The 16,108-nt window shown below is 39.0% G+C and overlaps 1 protein-coding gene across 1 annotated transcript; it reads left to right on the top strand.

Moving 5' to 3' along the window:
* The first annotated feature begins 877 nt into the window (after positions 1-877).
* Positions 878-3,766, top strand: LOC138879227 (uncharacterized). The gene is made up of 4 exons (XM_070158827.1): positions 878-1,117; positions 1,381-2,454; positions 3,098-3,172; positions 3,332-3,766. The coding sequence occupies exons 1-4, from the start codon at positions 878-880 to the stop codon at positions 3,764-3,766; spliced, it is 1,824 nt and encodes a 607-aa protein (XP_070014928.1).
* The last annotated feature ends 12,342 nt before the right edge of the window (positions 3,767-16,108 follow it).

The raw sequence follows: 16,108 nt of genomic DNA, 5'->3' as shown, positions 1-16,108 counted from the left end.
GCTGGAAAGCGATGCGACTGCCTGCACTGTTCTGTCTGCACTGCACTGTTTCCAGCGGTCACTTGTCCTTTGACTAACCAAGTGCTTACATCATTCAAGTGATGTCATCAAGGTGTATTAACAAAAGCATTATAACAAAACATTACTTGAACACTTGAGAATTTACTTCAAGCATTCAAGCCTTCTGCAAAATAGTGAACTTAATTCTCAAGGGCTTGAAGAACAAAGTTAAACGCTACTACGAACCAGTTCCTAAATCTAGTATTTTGTTGTCCTTAGTTGAGTTGTAACTTTGTGATTGTTCCTATTATAATTCCTAAATTTCTTAGCTAGAAGCGTTGATTAGGAACCCCTTTGTAAAACCATAAACTCTTTAAGTTTGTGTTGTGACTAGAGTTAGTCATAAGTTAAAACATTTGTAACTAGTGAGTGACAAAGTAGCTTGTGGTAAGAGTATCGCAAGTTAGTTGAGTTGAAGTCTTTGTAATGGATTCATTACAAAGTGGCTTGTAATAGTGCATTTACAAGTTAGTGAAGTTGAAAGCCTACAAGTGTAGGTTGTGGTTTTTGTCCCCTTGAGTTGGGATTTTTCACGTAAAAATCCCGCATCTTATTTACTTACTGTTTCATTAGCATTCTCAGTAAAAATTAATAGAGGACCAGGTACTCTATAGTTTGGTAGACTCATATAAACTAACAATTGGTATCATAGCAGGTTCCTCCTATCAGGCTAACACCTAGGAAGGATTCGTATGGCTGCTCCACCAAATTTTGAAGAAGGTCAATCTACATACAAACCACCCAGGTTCAATGGGAAATACTATGGGTGGTGGAAGACAAGAATAAATGATTTTATCATGGCTGAGGATTCTGAGTTATGGGATGTCATGATGGCCTTTACGTCCCAACAAAGGTACTTGAAGAACTTCCATTCTCAATGCCAAAAACCAGAAAAGAATACACCGACGTAGACATGAAAGTTGTGGAGAAGAATTTTCTTGCCAAGAAGATTTTGGTATGTGGAATAGGACCTGATGAAAACAATAGAATCTCTGCTTGTGAAACTGCTAAGGAGATATGGGAAGCTTTGCAAACAGCTCATGAGGGAACCACTCAAGTAAAAAAATCTAAGATTGATATGATCACTACCGAGTATGAACTCTTTAGCATGAAGGACGATGAATCTATTCAAGATATGCACACAAGATTCACTTCCATCATAAATGAGTTACACTCACTTGGTGAAACCATTCCTAGGAACACGCTAGTGAGTAAAATCCTTAGTATCCTACCTAGTTCTTGGGAAAGCAAGGTGAATGCTATTACTGAAGCAAAAGACCTGTAGGAGCTGACCATAGACAAGCTGGTTGGAAATTGAAGACCTGCGAGATGAAGAGGAAGATAGACAGCGAAAGAAGAGAACCAAAGATAGAAAAGAACATGGTACTCAAAGCTGATAGCAATGACTCAAGTAAGGAGGACAGTGACATGACTTACTTAAATAAAAGATTTCAGAAGATGGTTAGAAGAAATGGAGGAATGCTGAAAAGGGGCATCTCTAGCAAACCAAAGAACTATGATCTTTGTCATAAGTGTGGAAAGCCCGGACACTTCATCAAATACTGTCCTCTCCTAAAGCAAGAGTTATCCAAGTACTACCTTGAGAAAGGAGCTAAGAGGAACCCGGTTCCTGACAACGACTTCAAAAGGAAGAGATCTGCTAACAATATGGTAAAACAGGCTCTTGCAGCATGGGGAGACTCCTCTAGTAAGTCTGAAGATGAAACTTATACTAGTGATAGCTCCATGATGGTAGTTGAAAGCGAGGAAAATGAATATGATTCAACTTTTGCTTTGATGGACCAATCAGATAATGATAAAGACGATGACAACAGTGAGGTATATTTCAGGGATGTTCAGAGAAATCTGAAATCCTACTCTCCTAAGAAACTTATGTCTTTAGCTAATATATTGATTGATGCCTATCATAGTCTTGTGGAGGATAAGGATGCCTTGACTTTAGAACTAGGGGAAGCTGAACAAACCAGAGATGATCTGGTAGTGTGTGTAGTGGATCTGAAGGAAACCATTTGTGATTTGAAGAAAGAAACAAATGTCTTAACCAAAAAGGTTGACAACTTAGAGCATGAAAGATATGACTTAGTGGTTATAGTTGTTGACCATAAGGAAACCATTGAGAACTTCAATGAAGAAAAGGAGGCCCTAGTGAAAAGAGTGACTGAGATTAAGGAAGAAAGAGATGATCTCTTGGTAGTAGTTGCAGACCTGACAATAGAGGGACTAGGAACTGAGTCTAAACCCGAAAATACTGGAAAAGGAAAAGAGGTAGCCAGTGAGGAACACATTAGGCGTGAAAACGAGTTGAAAGCTGTGAGAACTAGGTTGTGTGTTGAAACTGAGATAAACAAGCACATCCAAACTGAACTAGAAAGAGTAAAAAATGATTTTGAAAAATCCCCAAAAGTGGACCTGGTCCTTAGAAGCTATCACTGACATGTACGCTAATAATAGTGGAAACAGGCAGGGAATATGGTTCCAAAGGGAGAAAACCCCTTACAACCCACATAGCAAGTATGTGACTGTACCAGACATCTGACTGTGTACCCATTGTAGGAACAATAGACATTTCAAGGAAAATTGCCAAGCCAGGGTCCAGTCCATTCAGAAAAACAAAGTGTTTGCTGAAAATGTAACTACTAAAAAGGGACCAGGTTCCACCCACAAAAACTCATATTACCTGCATGGACTAAGAGAGATCTTATTCATCCTTTTGCCTACTACAAGGGGCCCAAACATGCTCGGGTTCCTAAAACTAACTCTTGATCTCCTTATGCAGGGAATAGTGAAAGAAAGCGATCAACAATGGTTCATGGATAGTGGGTGTTCAAAGCGCATGACTGGGAACACCATGGACTTTCTTTCACTAAAATCTCGGCAAGGAGGGAGTGTATCCTTTGGCAATGGGAAAAGGGGGTACATTCTTGGAGTTGGAAAAGTTGGGAAATCACTCACTCACTCTATTGAGAATGTGTACTATGTCAATGGTCTTAAGTATAGTCTCTTGAGTATCTCTCAGATATGTGATAAAGGAAACAAGGTGAAATTCTTGTCCAAGATATGTACAGTTACTAATCTGGTAACTGGTGAAGTGGTACTTGCGGCCAAGAGATACAAGAACATCTATGTTGCTGATTTCGAGTCCTTACAAAGTGGTGATCTGAGTTGTTTGAAAGTTGTTAATGATGATGTTGAACTCTGGCACAAAAGATTGGGGCACGCAAGCTTATCTCTTCTGAACAAACTAATTTAGAAGGACCTGGTCCATGGTCTGCCCATGTCAAAGTTCAAAGTACAGAAAGTTCGTGATTCCTGTGCTAGAGAAAAGCATGTGAAGTCCTCTTTTAAGTCTAAAAATGATGTAAGCACCTCAAAGACACTCGATCTTCTGCATATGGACCTATGTGGCCCTATGAGAGTGCAAATCAGGGGAGGAAAAAGATACATTTCTGTGATAGTGGATGACTACTTCAGATTCACATGGACTCTGTTTCTTAGAACTAAAGATGAAACCTTTAAGGTGTTTGTGGCTTTTGTGAAGAAACTCCAGGTGAAGATGGAGTTTAGAGTCGCATGTATTAGATCAGATCATGGAACAAAATTTGACAATGCAAAATTTAATGAGTTCTGCAATGAAAATGGCATTACTCACAATTTCTTAGCTCCTAGAACCCCCCCAGCAAAATAGAGTAGTGGAAAGGAAGAATATAACTCTTGAAGAAATGGCAAGAACAATGCTGATCGACAGTGGAATTGCAAAGAACTTTTGGGCTGAAGCGGTCAACACTGCCTGCTACTTGGTGAACAGGTGCATGATTAGATCACTCCTGAACAAAACCCCCTATGAGTTGTTGAATAGAAGGAAACCCAAGCTGACTCACCTAAGAACATTTGGGTGCAAATGCTATGTTCTCAACAATGGAAAGAATCAGCTTGGTAAATTTGATGCCAAGAATGATGAAGGAATATTTCTGGGCTACTCTTCTCAAAGCAAAGCTTACAAGATATACACCAAGCGGACTCAATGTGTTGAGGAAAGTGTTCATGTTATTTTTGATGAGTCATATCCCTCCTGTAAGAAGAGTGCTGAAGAGGATCAAGATGGAGAACCCTTACTTGTCCCTGGTGAAGTCATTGACATGACAAATGGAAAGACAGATATGATGATCCAAGTAAAAGAGCCGAGTGAAGATAATGCTACCTCTTCTTCAATGGAACCAAGTACCTCAATTACAACCACTGAAGTAGAAGAAAGAGTGGTTGATGCAGTCCAGTGTACTCCACTAGTACCTAAGAGAAGAATACAAGAGAACCAGTTAAATATGCCCACCTCCTCTACAAATGAACCTCAGATGTCTAACTAGAAACACAAAAGTTCTCATCCTCTTGACAACATAATTACTCCCCTAGATTCCAGAGTACAAACTAGGTCGAAAGCTAGAAATTCACTTGCCTTCTCAGCCTTTCTCTCTCAAATAGAGCCCAAATATATCAAGGAAACCCTGAAAGATGCAGATTGGATTACAACCATGCAAGATGAGCTGCATTAGTTTGAAAGGAACAATGTCTGGCACCAACCTAGACCCTCAGATCGAACAATTATAAGAATCAGCTGGGTATTCAGGAACAAGCTTGATGAACATGGAAACACCATAAGGAACAAGGCCAGGCTAGTGGTTCAAGGCTACAATCAGGAGGAAGGGATTGATTTTGATGAAACATTTGCTCTGGTCGCTCGCATGTAAGCTATTAGAATCCTAATCGCTTTTGCATCTCATATGGAATTCACCTTGTTCCAAATGGATATCAAAAGTGCATTTCTGAATGGACTTCTTAAGGAAGAAGCAACCTCCAGGGTTTGAATGTCATGAACACCCTGAATATGTGTTTAAACTAGACAAAGCACTATATGGGTTGAAGTAGGCTCCTTGAGCTTGGTATGAAAGACTGTCAAAGTTCCTCATAGAAAATGGTTTTAAAATAGGGAAAATTGACAACACCTTGTTCCTAAAGAAACAAGGAAGGAACCTGCTCATTGTTCAGGTCGATGTTGATGATATCATTTTTGGGGAAACAAGTGATTATTTGTGTGAAGAATTTGCAAAACTCAAGGGAAGTGAGTTTGAAATGAGCATGATGGGGGAACTGAATTTCTACTTGGGTCTTCAAGTGAAGCAGTCCTCAAAGGGTACATTCATTTGTCGGCAGAAATAAATCAGGGAGCTCTTGAAGAGGTTTGACATGGAAGCATCAAAGGTGATAGACACTCTCATTGCTACGGCCACTCGACTGGACATGGATGAAACTGGATCTCCTGTGAATCAAACTATGTACAGAGGTATTATTGGGTCTCTTCTCTATCTCACTGCCAGCAGACCTGATATTGTCTTCAGTGTGGGGCTATGTGCAAGGTTTTAATCAAATCCCAATGAATCTCATTTGAAGGCTGCCAAAATAATTTTGAGATACCTTAAGGGAACACATGACCTGATCCTTTATTACCCCTTAGGTGACAGTTTCAATCTCATTGGATATGCTGATGCTAACTATGCAGGTTATCTTGTGGACAGGAAAAGCACTTCTAGAATGGCTCACTTCCTAGGTTCATGTCTCATCTCTTGGGGCACAAGAAAGCAAAACTCAGTGGTTTTTTCAATAGCTGAAGCAGAATATGTAGCTGCAACATCCTGTTGTGCTCAACTCCTATGGATTAAGTAGTAATTGGAGGATTTTGGGTTACTTATTGAGAGTGTGCCCCTTCTATGTGATAACACCAGTGTACTCAACATGGCCAAGAATCTAGTTCTGTGATAACACCAGTGTACTCAACATGGCCAAGAATCTAGTTCAACACAAAAGGACCAAGCATATTGATGTGAGGCATCATTTACTTAGGGACAATGTGGAGAAAGGGTTGATCTGTATGAAGTTCTGCAGCACAGAAGACCAAATTACAGATATCTTCACCAAAGCATTGAGTAGGGAACATTTTGAAAGAAACATGGTAAAGCTGGGGCTTTTGAAGCCCAATTGAGAACCTGATTCCTCATCAATTGGCTATGAAAATCGCCTTCAGGTAAAACTAGCTAAAGTGTTTTCTGGCCAAGTCTAACTCACTTCACTACCATTGAAGATAAATACACATGATAGTATAGAAGCTGTAGATGAAGTGCATGGATGCTAACAGAGGATTTATATTTTCAAATAACAGGTCAAGAACTTGGTTCTTGTACCAAAAGGTTAGTAGTTCTGTGCATTCTTTAATACACGTCTTGAAAAGGTACAAAAATCAACTGCCATGTCATCCACCTTTTTAGACCTTGTTGTCATGTCTCTTCACTTCAAATCGTTCCATCTCCCTCTGAAACGTTGGACTTCTCCAAGCACAATCGCCATTTCAGAACTGATTCCTATCTCTCTCTTCATAATTATCCAGTCTTAGTAAAACCCTTCTCTTTTATCCACAAACCATAAGTACTCTATTATAACTTCTCCAAATCACCTTCTCTTCATCTCTTTAATGGCTGACACAAACTCCGAAATCCCTGCCCTAGTCGTTTCTAATACTGAAAAACCTATGGAGTCCTCTGTCCCCACTGAGTCTTCTGTAACCACTCCTGCTCTCACCATTGAAATCACACCTAACCCAGATTCTCCATCTCTCTCCATCCTAGAAACCCCTAAAATTGTTGATCCGTCCTCTCTATCTTCTGAGGTTCCCACTGATCAAAGAAAAAGTGGAGAACAAGGTCAAAGTTCTAAGGTCGCATAGGGTTACGCCATTGTTGCTACAGATTCTGTGGTGGCAGTGGAGCCTATTGAGGAAGAAAATGTCGTAACCATATTTGTGGTATCTGCTGACGGTGTCCTGCATGAGATAATTTCTCAGAGAAACGAGATACAAGGTATGGGGGAAGAAGGAGCCATAGTGACTGTTGAGGGCTCTACACTAGCAGAAACTACGGGACCCTCACATGAGGAACCTGACCCCTCTCCGAAGGACCCAGGTCAGGGCCCTCTCTGGAGGACCCAGGTCAGGGTTCTCATTCCCAGGCCAGTTCTGCTCCTACATTTGTTGTTGCGTCCTTGGATATTCAAGCTCTTGAGATGAGGTCTAGCGATGAGGAGGATTTAGACAACCTGGCTCTTGATACGTTCATAGTCAAGTGAAGGGTGGTGTCCACTCCTGAGTCTTCTACAAAGTGACCTACTACCAAGTTGCAAGCAAAGGTAGCCTATGACTCTGCCCTTCAAAAGAGCAGAAAAAGTAGTAAGAAGCAAATGAGGAGATTGGTGAAAGACAATGTGCCAGTGTGTGATAAGGCTGTCCCTATGGTAGAAGTGGAAGAGGAAACATCAGAGGAATCAGATTCCTTGGTGAGACAGTCCTAGAAAAAGAAGCAGCCTTCTTCAGAAGAGAAAGTCTCAACCCCTAGTTCAAAGTTGAAGGATGTTGTGAGTGAGCCCTCAATTTCTGATGAGGATGTGTCACTCAAGTCTAAGGGAAAAGAAAAATCAAGTGGTAGAAAGTTTGGCAAACGTAAGTCTGAAACTGTTAAGGAACCTGGTTCTGTGAAAAGGCCGAAGAGTGAAAGTAATTATGCTTCAGAACGACTAAGGCACCAAAAGGTTCTGCTAGGTCGTACTTTTAACCCAGCAATCTTTGATATGGCTGGTATGCGACAAGTTCTTGAGATGGTTCAGTTTCAACGATTGGGGCATCTATTCCAAATGGATGCACCTAAGGTGTATAAGGATGAGGTTCAAAGCTTCTTTGACAACCTATTTCCTATTGATACCGACCATATTTGTGCTTTAGTGAATGGAGTAGATATCGTGTTCGATGTGAGTTTGCTTAGGGCTATTCTTAAGGTCCTTACAGTTGGTGTGTCTAGTGTGAAAGATGTGTGTTGATCTAACTTCTAGAATGTTATGGTAAAGGATAATTCGAACCAAAAGGGGAACCAGATTCACAAGAAAGCATTGTTCCCTATTTATCAGTTGCTCTTCAAGCTGGTGAACAAAGGTTTGTTGCCTCGTGCTGAGAGGAGGTCCATGACTTATACATATGATCTATTTGTAATGGAATAACTGGATGGCTTCAACCCTGTGAACTTGCCTACTATCATGATCGAACATATGCAGAAGGTAGCAACCTTCAAAGATGGCAATCATGGTATTCCATACGGGTTTCTACTTACTGAAGTGTTCAAATTTTTCAAAGTGCCACTGGGGCAAGGCAAGGTAGGAACCAAGAAGCAGACTTTCTCCCAGACAACGTTGGAAGAATGCGAGTGCATAGAAAAGAATGGGGGGGTAGGCAGTACATCAACCATCTCACAGCTCATTAATGCTCAAAATAGTGCAACTGAGGAGATTCAAAGGTTGAAGGATAGGAATGCTATCCTAGAAGGTCAGCAAGCCCAAGGGGCTCCGGAGTCAAATAATGAAGTGGCTTATTTGACAAAAGAGAATGCTGATCTCAGGGCACAAGTGGAGAACCTGAAAGCAGAACTGCTCAATGAGCAAAAGTCGGCCAATGCCTGAATAGACTTAGTTTTCTAAACTCTTGTTGTAGCTTCCAAGCCCTCTACTCCTAGTAACCCCTTCAGTGACCAGTTTCTAGATTGTTCTTTTTAAGTTTTTATGACTTAGCAGATGTTTTGTTTCTTTTTTTTATGTGGTTGGGATGTAACAGTACTACTCCCATTTTTAACAGTCCAATTTTGTCTTTGCTTTTTAAGCAAAGGCATATGTTTTTAAATATATCAAATCTATCCTCTTTTATTATCTCATTGCTTGAATTTTCTACTTCTCTTCTCTATTATATTGTGGGCACATATGTAGCATGAGTTAGCAAGGCTAGACTTCTTTATGTTGTTTGACTACATGTGCCTTTTTAATGATGCCAAAAGGGGGAAGTATAATTTGAATCAAGGATCTGATTAAGGAGGAAGCATAAAGTCAAAGGAAACTTGTGAAGTTCCTGTTACTTTATATGGTTCTCTTTGCTATAAATATTATGCTATAAGGGTCTAAGTTTGTCATCATCAAAAGGTGAAAATTGATGGGTTTTCAATATTTTAGTCTTATGTTTTGATGATCTAACAAACTTACTCTCAAGAACCAAATAGGGAACCTGACATACTTGGTCTACATTGCAAATTATCGGACTCCAGCTAAATGTTACACCTCGCAGTATTACGTTGATGTTATGCTCTGCAGTAATATATTACGATGATGTTACCCTCTGTAGTAATATATTACGAGGATGTTGTCCAGCAGTATTACATTACGATGATGTTACGCCTCACAGTAATAAGTTACGACATTATTACACCCTACAGTATTTTACGTTGAATTTGTCGTAAGGTAATTGACATCAGTCCAATGAAAAGATTATTTGGAGATTATAAGGATTATGCTATTTCAAACAAGTGATGAATAAATTCGTGAAGATGAAAGGGGAAGCAAGTCAAAGAAAATGATTTTTCGTCAAAGTTTGGAATTTCGGGGTAAAATACGGCCCGAGCTAAAATATCCAGTATTTATGGACTAGTGCCATACAAGGTACTACATGACCATGGTAGTAAGGTGTATAAGGTGTATTAAAAGTGAGTAGTATTTTAAGTAATTTGTCGTAATTTTTAAATTATATGGGTAATGGATTAATTATCGGGTAACGAAATATTACCTGGTTAACTAATAAGTGAATAAAAAAAATTTAATAAAATAATCCCTCCCAAACGTGGCAAGAAGCCACAAACCTAGACAATGATTCTTTAAGTCTACTATCCTAGGTGGCTATCTATGAGATATCTAACTTATACAACTACATGAAATGTTATCCTAATTCATTGTGGGGAAGGGGCAGAACGTTAGCACATTTCAAATCAGCAAAAAAAAGCCTTACATTTCTTAGTTTGAAAGGTTAAGAGCTAAGGAAGACTTGGTATGATTTATTTGTAAAAAGAAGATCTGAACCAACGATCTGTTTGTGGGTTTGAAGCTAAAAATGTAAGAACAAGAAACCTCGTCCAAACATTTCAAAACCAAGCCAAGTTCGTTCCAAAATTCAAGGATATCCAGTGTAAATTTCGTAGAAGCAGATTCGTTTAAATAATTCAAGAAATAGGTATGTTAAGGTTATCCCTTCTTTCTTTTGGCATGATTCATATGATACGAACAAAACGTGCAAATTCACAAATTCCATATATGACCCTATTCATAGAAGTATTAGAAGTACCTATGTTCTTGAATTTCCATATGTCTTATTATTCCATCATCTGTTCATGGGACTCAGAAGATTCGTAAAATGATTTTATGATATTAATCAGAGGTATAATGGTCTTATGACGTATCGAGAGATTTTGTTATCATATTTCATATGCATTTCATGCATTTATACATGTACATTGACCCATGACTCAAACGGCGTTATATATATATATATATATATATATATATGGGATATGGAAAAAGGTTACGACGTTATATACGCACCACTACCTGATCAGCTAGTATATGATGATGATGTTGCCCACAGTGGCTGAAATATGATTCAAACGACGTTATAAACGCATATATATGTATGTATTCAAATGGCGTTATATACGCATATATATGTATGTATTAAAACGGCGTTATATATGCATATATATGTATGTATATATATGTACATAGGATATGGGAAAGGTTATGGCGTTATATACGCACCACTACCTAATCAACTGGTATACGATGATGATTTTGCCCACAATGGCCTGTATGATATAATGGAATGTCCTTAGAAGTTGATGATGTTATGAAACATTACCTATGCACGACATGACATTCATACGCACATGCATGATGCTAAAAGTAATTTATGATTTACAAAGTTATTCAGACTTGTAGGTTGAGTCATATACTCTATATTTCTTCGATGTCTCTGATGTACTGACTTATGTGCCTTACATACTCGGTACATTATTCGTATTGATGTCCCTTTTGCTTTGGGACACTGCGTTTCATGCCCGTAGGTCCCGATAGATAGGTCTAGAGCCCTCCAAGTAGGCTATTAGCTCAGCGGAAGATGTTGGTGCGCTCCATTTGCTTCGGAGTTGCTTGTTTGGTTAGTATGATTTAGATATGTATTGTTTGGTATGGCGGGACTCTATCCCGACCTCCATGACATTTATGTATTCTTAGAGGCTTGTAGACATATGTCGTATACGTGAAAGATTGTACGGCCTTGTCGGCCTATGTTTGAGTTTATAAATGATTATATTGGCCTACTAGGCCCGTATGTCACGTGTATATAATGATGTAATAAGAAAGATATGCTACGTTGGTACTTGGTTGAGTAAGGTACCGGGTGCCCGTTGCGGCCCATCAGTTTGGGTCGTGACAAAAGTGGTATCAGAGCAGTTCTGTCCTAAGGAGTCTACAAGCTGTGTCTAGTAGAGTCTTGTTTATGGGTGTGTCATGCAACACACTTATAAGTAGGAGGCTACAGGGCATTTAGGATTGTCACTCTTTTTTTCTTACTCTAGATCGTGTGGTATAGCTCACTTATAAGAATCCAAATTCTGATTTTTTTTTTATTATTCGTAATCAGACGATACCTACATCTGGAATGAAGGTTGGAAAGAGAGATAGTTGTGGATGAGCTGAGTCAGAGGAATTGAATTTTTGTGTGATGCCTTCAATAAAGTAAATGTGAGGTCTTTAGCAGACCTTGTGTGTACTAAAGGGTGTAAGCTTCCTGATAAGAAGCCTTAAGGCAATAATGCCTATCCATCTTTATGGTGAAGGACAATGAGAGATTAAGAAGATAAGTACAAGTTTCAGCAAGTAAAAGGAGCAAGGTGAAAAAGGGTACGAGGTACTTTAATGAAGGTTAACAGCATTTATAATTGAGGCAGATGAACATAAGCTTTTAGAGTTATATTCAATAGTAACAGAGGTATATACATTTGGTCGCACCCATTCCAGATATGCCCTATGGGGGTTAACAAAAGTATAATAAGAAGATATGATAGATGAATTGATTGTGTCAGTTGACATTTCCGAAGGATATTGCAAGTGTTCTAATAGATCTCCTTGTCAGACACCCAGATGGTGCACTTTAAAATAGTGCAGCCAAATATGAGTACTTCAAAGACATGCATTATAAGCCTTGAAGGGATACATATTACCTTAGTGTGGCTCGCGTCCCTAGCAAAGCGAGAACGTTAAGCAACTTGAAGAGCCACGGGATGGAGCAAAGGAAAGCTAAAAGCGAAAGAATGTCGTATTGAAGTTTTCACAAGAAAAGGGATAGACAGAAACATTAGCAGAGCAATGAGAAGAGAGATAAGAAAGCATTATGAATAAGGTGTGATACATGGATGAAAACGGTAGAATGTTACAGAACCTATAGTCAAATGAAGGAAGAGACGAAAGGTGATGGGTCTTAAGACAACAAAAGAGTATAGTCGATAAGTTTATATCCTCATTTCGAGAAATAAGTTCGTGACTCCAACGCAACTACTAGAGGGGAGAGTTAATTCCTAGAGTAACAGAGATCGGTATAGACTGGTAAACAAGATAAACTAAATATGAATTAGGGACTGAATGATTGGAAAGTACTCAGCATCACGGTAGTTTCAGATTCTGTTCTGGTGATAATAGAATGGACCACAGAAGAAGATTCATGATGAATTCAGAGAATGGTCATTCAAGGAGACACTTCCCTAGAGTAAGCAATGTGAGCAAAGTTAAGAGACTGTATGTGCCAGTTACGCTAAGTGTCACCCTCGCGAGTAAGGGAATTTGTCATCCTTGGTACAGAAGGATTGCCGCAAGGCGAGTAAGGATCATTGATGTTGAGAAATGACGCCAAAAATGAAGAGGTAAAATATATATAGGTAGATCCTTGTGGCTTTAGCTTTTAGTACACCCCTAAAGGGGGGAATATGGAGTGATGTGATATTAAGTCAGAATTAAGTTGTTCTAGTGACTATGGAATGATAAAGGAAGAACGCGATAAGAATGAGAAAGGAATGAGAGGGCACTTATCCAAATCTTACAGATACGCTACGATTCAAGAATATTGTGCAAGCACGACATCAAGGAGAGGAAGTAAAAGTTCTTGCCCGAGCTGTTATTAATAAATAAGGAGCTAGTGTAAGACGTAAGTTAAGACAAAGGAAGTAACCCAAGAAATATTATGAGGAATAATGATATAGAAAGGGCCAATGAGTAGTTAGTAATTGGTCAGGAAGATCCCAGTTATGGCTAAACAAGAGGTTACAGACGAATCATCAGATCGTGTGAGATAAATATAGTAGAACCCAACAAGGAGAGTTCAGCCTCAAAGAATATCATTATAATATTTGAGATATATTCAGACAAGAGTCAGGGTAGTTAAAGAGGTACTGTATGAGTATTAGAGAAATAAAAGAGAATGCCGCTAGGAAGATAGTTAAAATATCAACTTCAGAAGCAACCCTACAAGCACAAGGGCGTGGAGGTAAGAAACTACGAATAATTATAGGCGAGGAAGGACAGCAAAAAAACATTTCATCGGATAAACAAGGTAATAAGCTCGCAGCCTTGCAAGAATCAAGTGGTCATCCCTAAGTACTACAACAAAAGATTAGCTGAGGAAATAAGGAAGAAGGCTTCAACTTAAGCACAACGACCTAAAGAGGAAATGGTCGTGTACCAACAGTCTCACAACAATATTATAAGCACTCCAAAGGAAAGTGACACCCACCATTACTAATGAATGGGAAGTAATAACTAAAAGTAATATTCGAGATCATATGAGTTGTATGAAAACTCTGGCAAGTGTGGGAACTAAGATAAGCTAAGTATGGATGCAACGAGGGGGTAGAAAGACCAGGAAAAGTAATAGCTTACGTTGAAAGAAAGCTAAGATGGAACAAAAGAATTATTTGATCAATGAACCAGAGTTAGTACATTATGGATAACCTTAAGATTTTGGAACATTATCCAGGCAGCATATTTGTTGATAATCATACAACCATATAAGACTCCGGTATAAGTTAAAAGAGAGAATTAAGCCCAGGGAATAAACAAAGGATTGAATTATTTGAAGATTGTATCATGGATAGTCCATAACGCCCATGAAAGGCCAAGGTAATAACTGTTACCATGAGCCACAGATCAGAAGATAGCTTAAGCCTACGTAAAAGCTGATCAGAAGGAAGGGAAAACTAAAGAATTACATCACCTAAGTAAATCAGAAGTCTGATTATTGGACCTAGAAAAATTATAGGACTGTGCTAGAGAACATGATAGAATTACTCTTAATATCAGATGTTCAAGAGAAATAACACAACAACCATAATCTAAAATAGCTCTACAAGGAAGCTAGTTAGAAGAAGTATCAGCCTCATAAGAAGTCAGTACGAAGCTCCCACCGGATTGTGTATGTACCAGAGTGCGAGTATTATAATAGAGCTTTAAGTTACGGACGTGAATTACAGCTGGGTGGAAGGGAGGTCATGAAAGAGAGAGAAGATATGATGCGAGATTTTAAGGTAAGTAAGGTAAAGGTGAACAACGTACGAGATACTCAAAGGCAGAAGATCGTGAATAGTCAATACTTCGGATAGAAGGATATAAGCACGGGGATCCAATAATCGAGAATGATAGCGGCATGTCTTCCAGCCTATGATTTCTAAGTACTAGGAGATCTAGTTAAGAGAATAGAGAAAAGTTGGAGACGATGTGAGATCTCGCTGTTCCAGAATAACATAAGGAAATCTATGGTGCAAGCAAGTTGGAGGGAAGTTTATAAATGGATATGTATAGGTCGAAAGCTAAAGTATGGTAGAGCGATAAAGTTTTAAGGAAGCATGAGTAAGGATGAGGAAAGACAAGTGAAAAGGTAACGAGAATGGATAAGTCATTAGGATTAAGCCCTATGAGCAAAGTATTATGTAAGAAGTTTCAAGTTATTAGTGATATATTGTAGATCAATATTGAGGTGAATCAACAATAGATGGACAAAAGTCACAAAGTATGAGATGAGATTGGGCCGTCATTCTAAAGATGAGTAGTAATGAGGAAGCATTAAAGGAGTTATATTTATACATATGGAATAAGCAACGAGAGTAAGCTGGGATTTGGTAGCAGACCTCAGCAACGATAAATTAAAGTAAGAGTTATGGCAGTAAATTCATACGGATGGCTAAACATGTACCTATGCACGACATGACATTCATACACACATGCATGATGCTAAAAGTAATTTATGATTTACAAAGTTATTCAGACTTGCAGGTTGAATCATATACTCTATATTTCTTCCATATCTCTGATGTACTTACTTATGTCCCTTACATACTCGGTACATTATTCGTACTGACGTCCCTTTTGCTTGGGGACACTGCGTTTCATACCCATAGGTCCCGATAGATAGGTCGAGAGCCCTCCAAGTAGGCTATTAGCTCAGTGGAAGATGTTGGTGCGCTCCATTTGCTTCGGAGTTGCTTTTTTGGTTAGTATGATTTAGATGTGTATTGTTTGGTATGGCGGGACTCTATCCCGACCTCTATGACATTTATGTATTCTTAGAGGCTTGTAGACATATGTTGTATACGTGAAAGATTATACGGCCTTGTCGGCCTATGTTTGAGTTTATAAATGATTATATTAGCCTACTAGGTCCATATGTCACGTGTATATAATGATGTAATAAGAAAGATATGCTACGTTGGTACTTGGGTGAGTAAGGTATCGGGTGCCCGTTGCGGACCATCGGTTTGGGTCGTGACACTAAATGTGAACTGTTATAGCTTCAGGAGATAGAGACCCAAACAAAGGACATGATGCCCTTATGGTTTCCTCACAACAGTACGAAGTCAATTGGGCACAGCTGGAAAGCGATGCGACTGCCTGCACTGTTCTGCTTGCATTGCACTGTTTTCAATGGTCACTTGTCCTTTGACCAACCAAGTGATTACATCATTTAAGTGATGTCATCAAGGTATATTAACAAAAGTCTTACAACAAAACATCACTTGAACACTTGAGA

Source organism: Nicotiana sylvestris, chromosome 10 (assembly GCF_000393655.2).
Source record: "Nicotiana sylvestris chromosome 10, ASM39365v2, whole genome shotgun sequence".
NCBI classification, from domain to species: Eukaryota; Viridiplantae; Streptophyta; class Magnoliopsida; order Solanales; family Solanaceae; genus Nicotiana; species Nicotiana sylvestris.
This window is presented reverse-complemented; position numbering and strand designations above follow the sequence as displayed.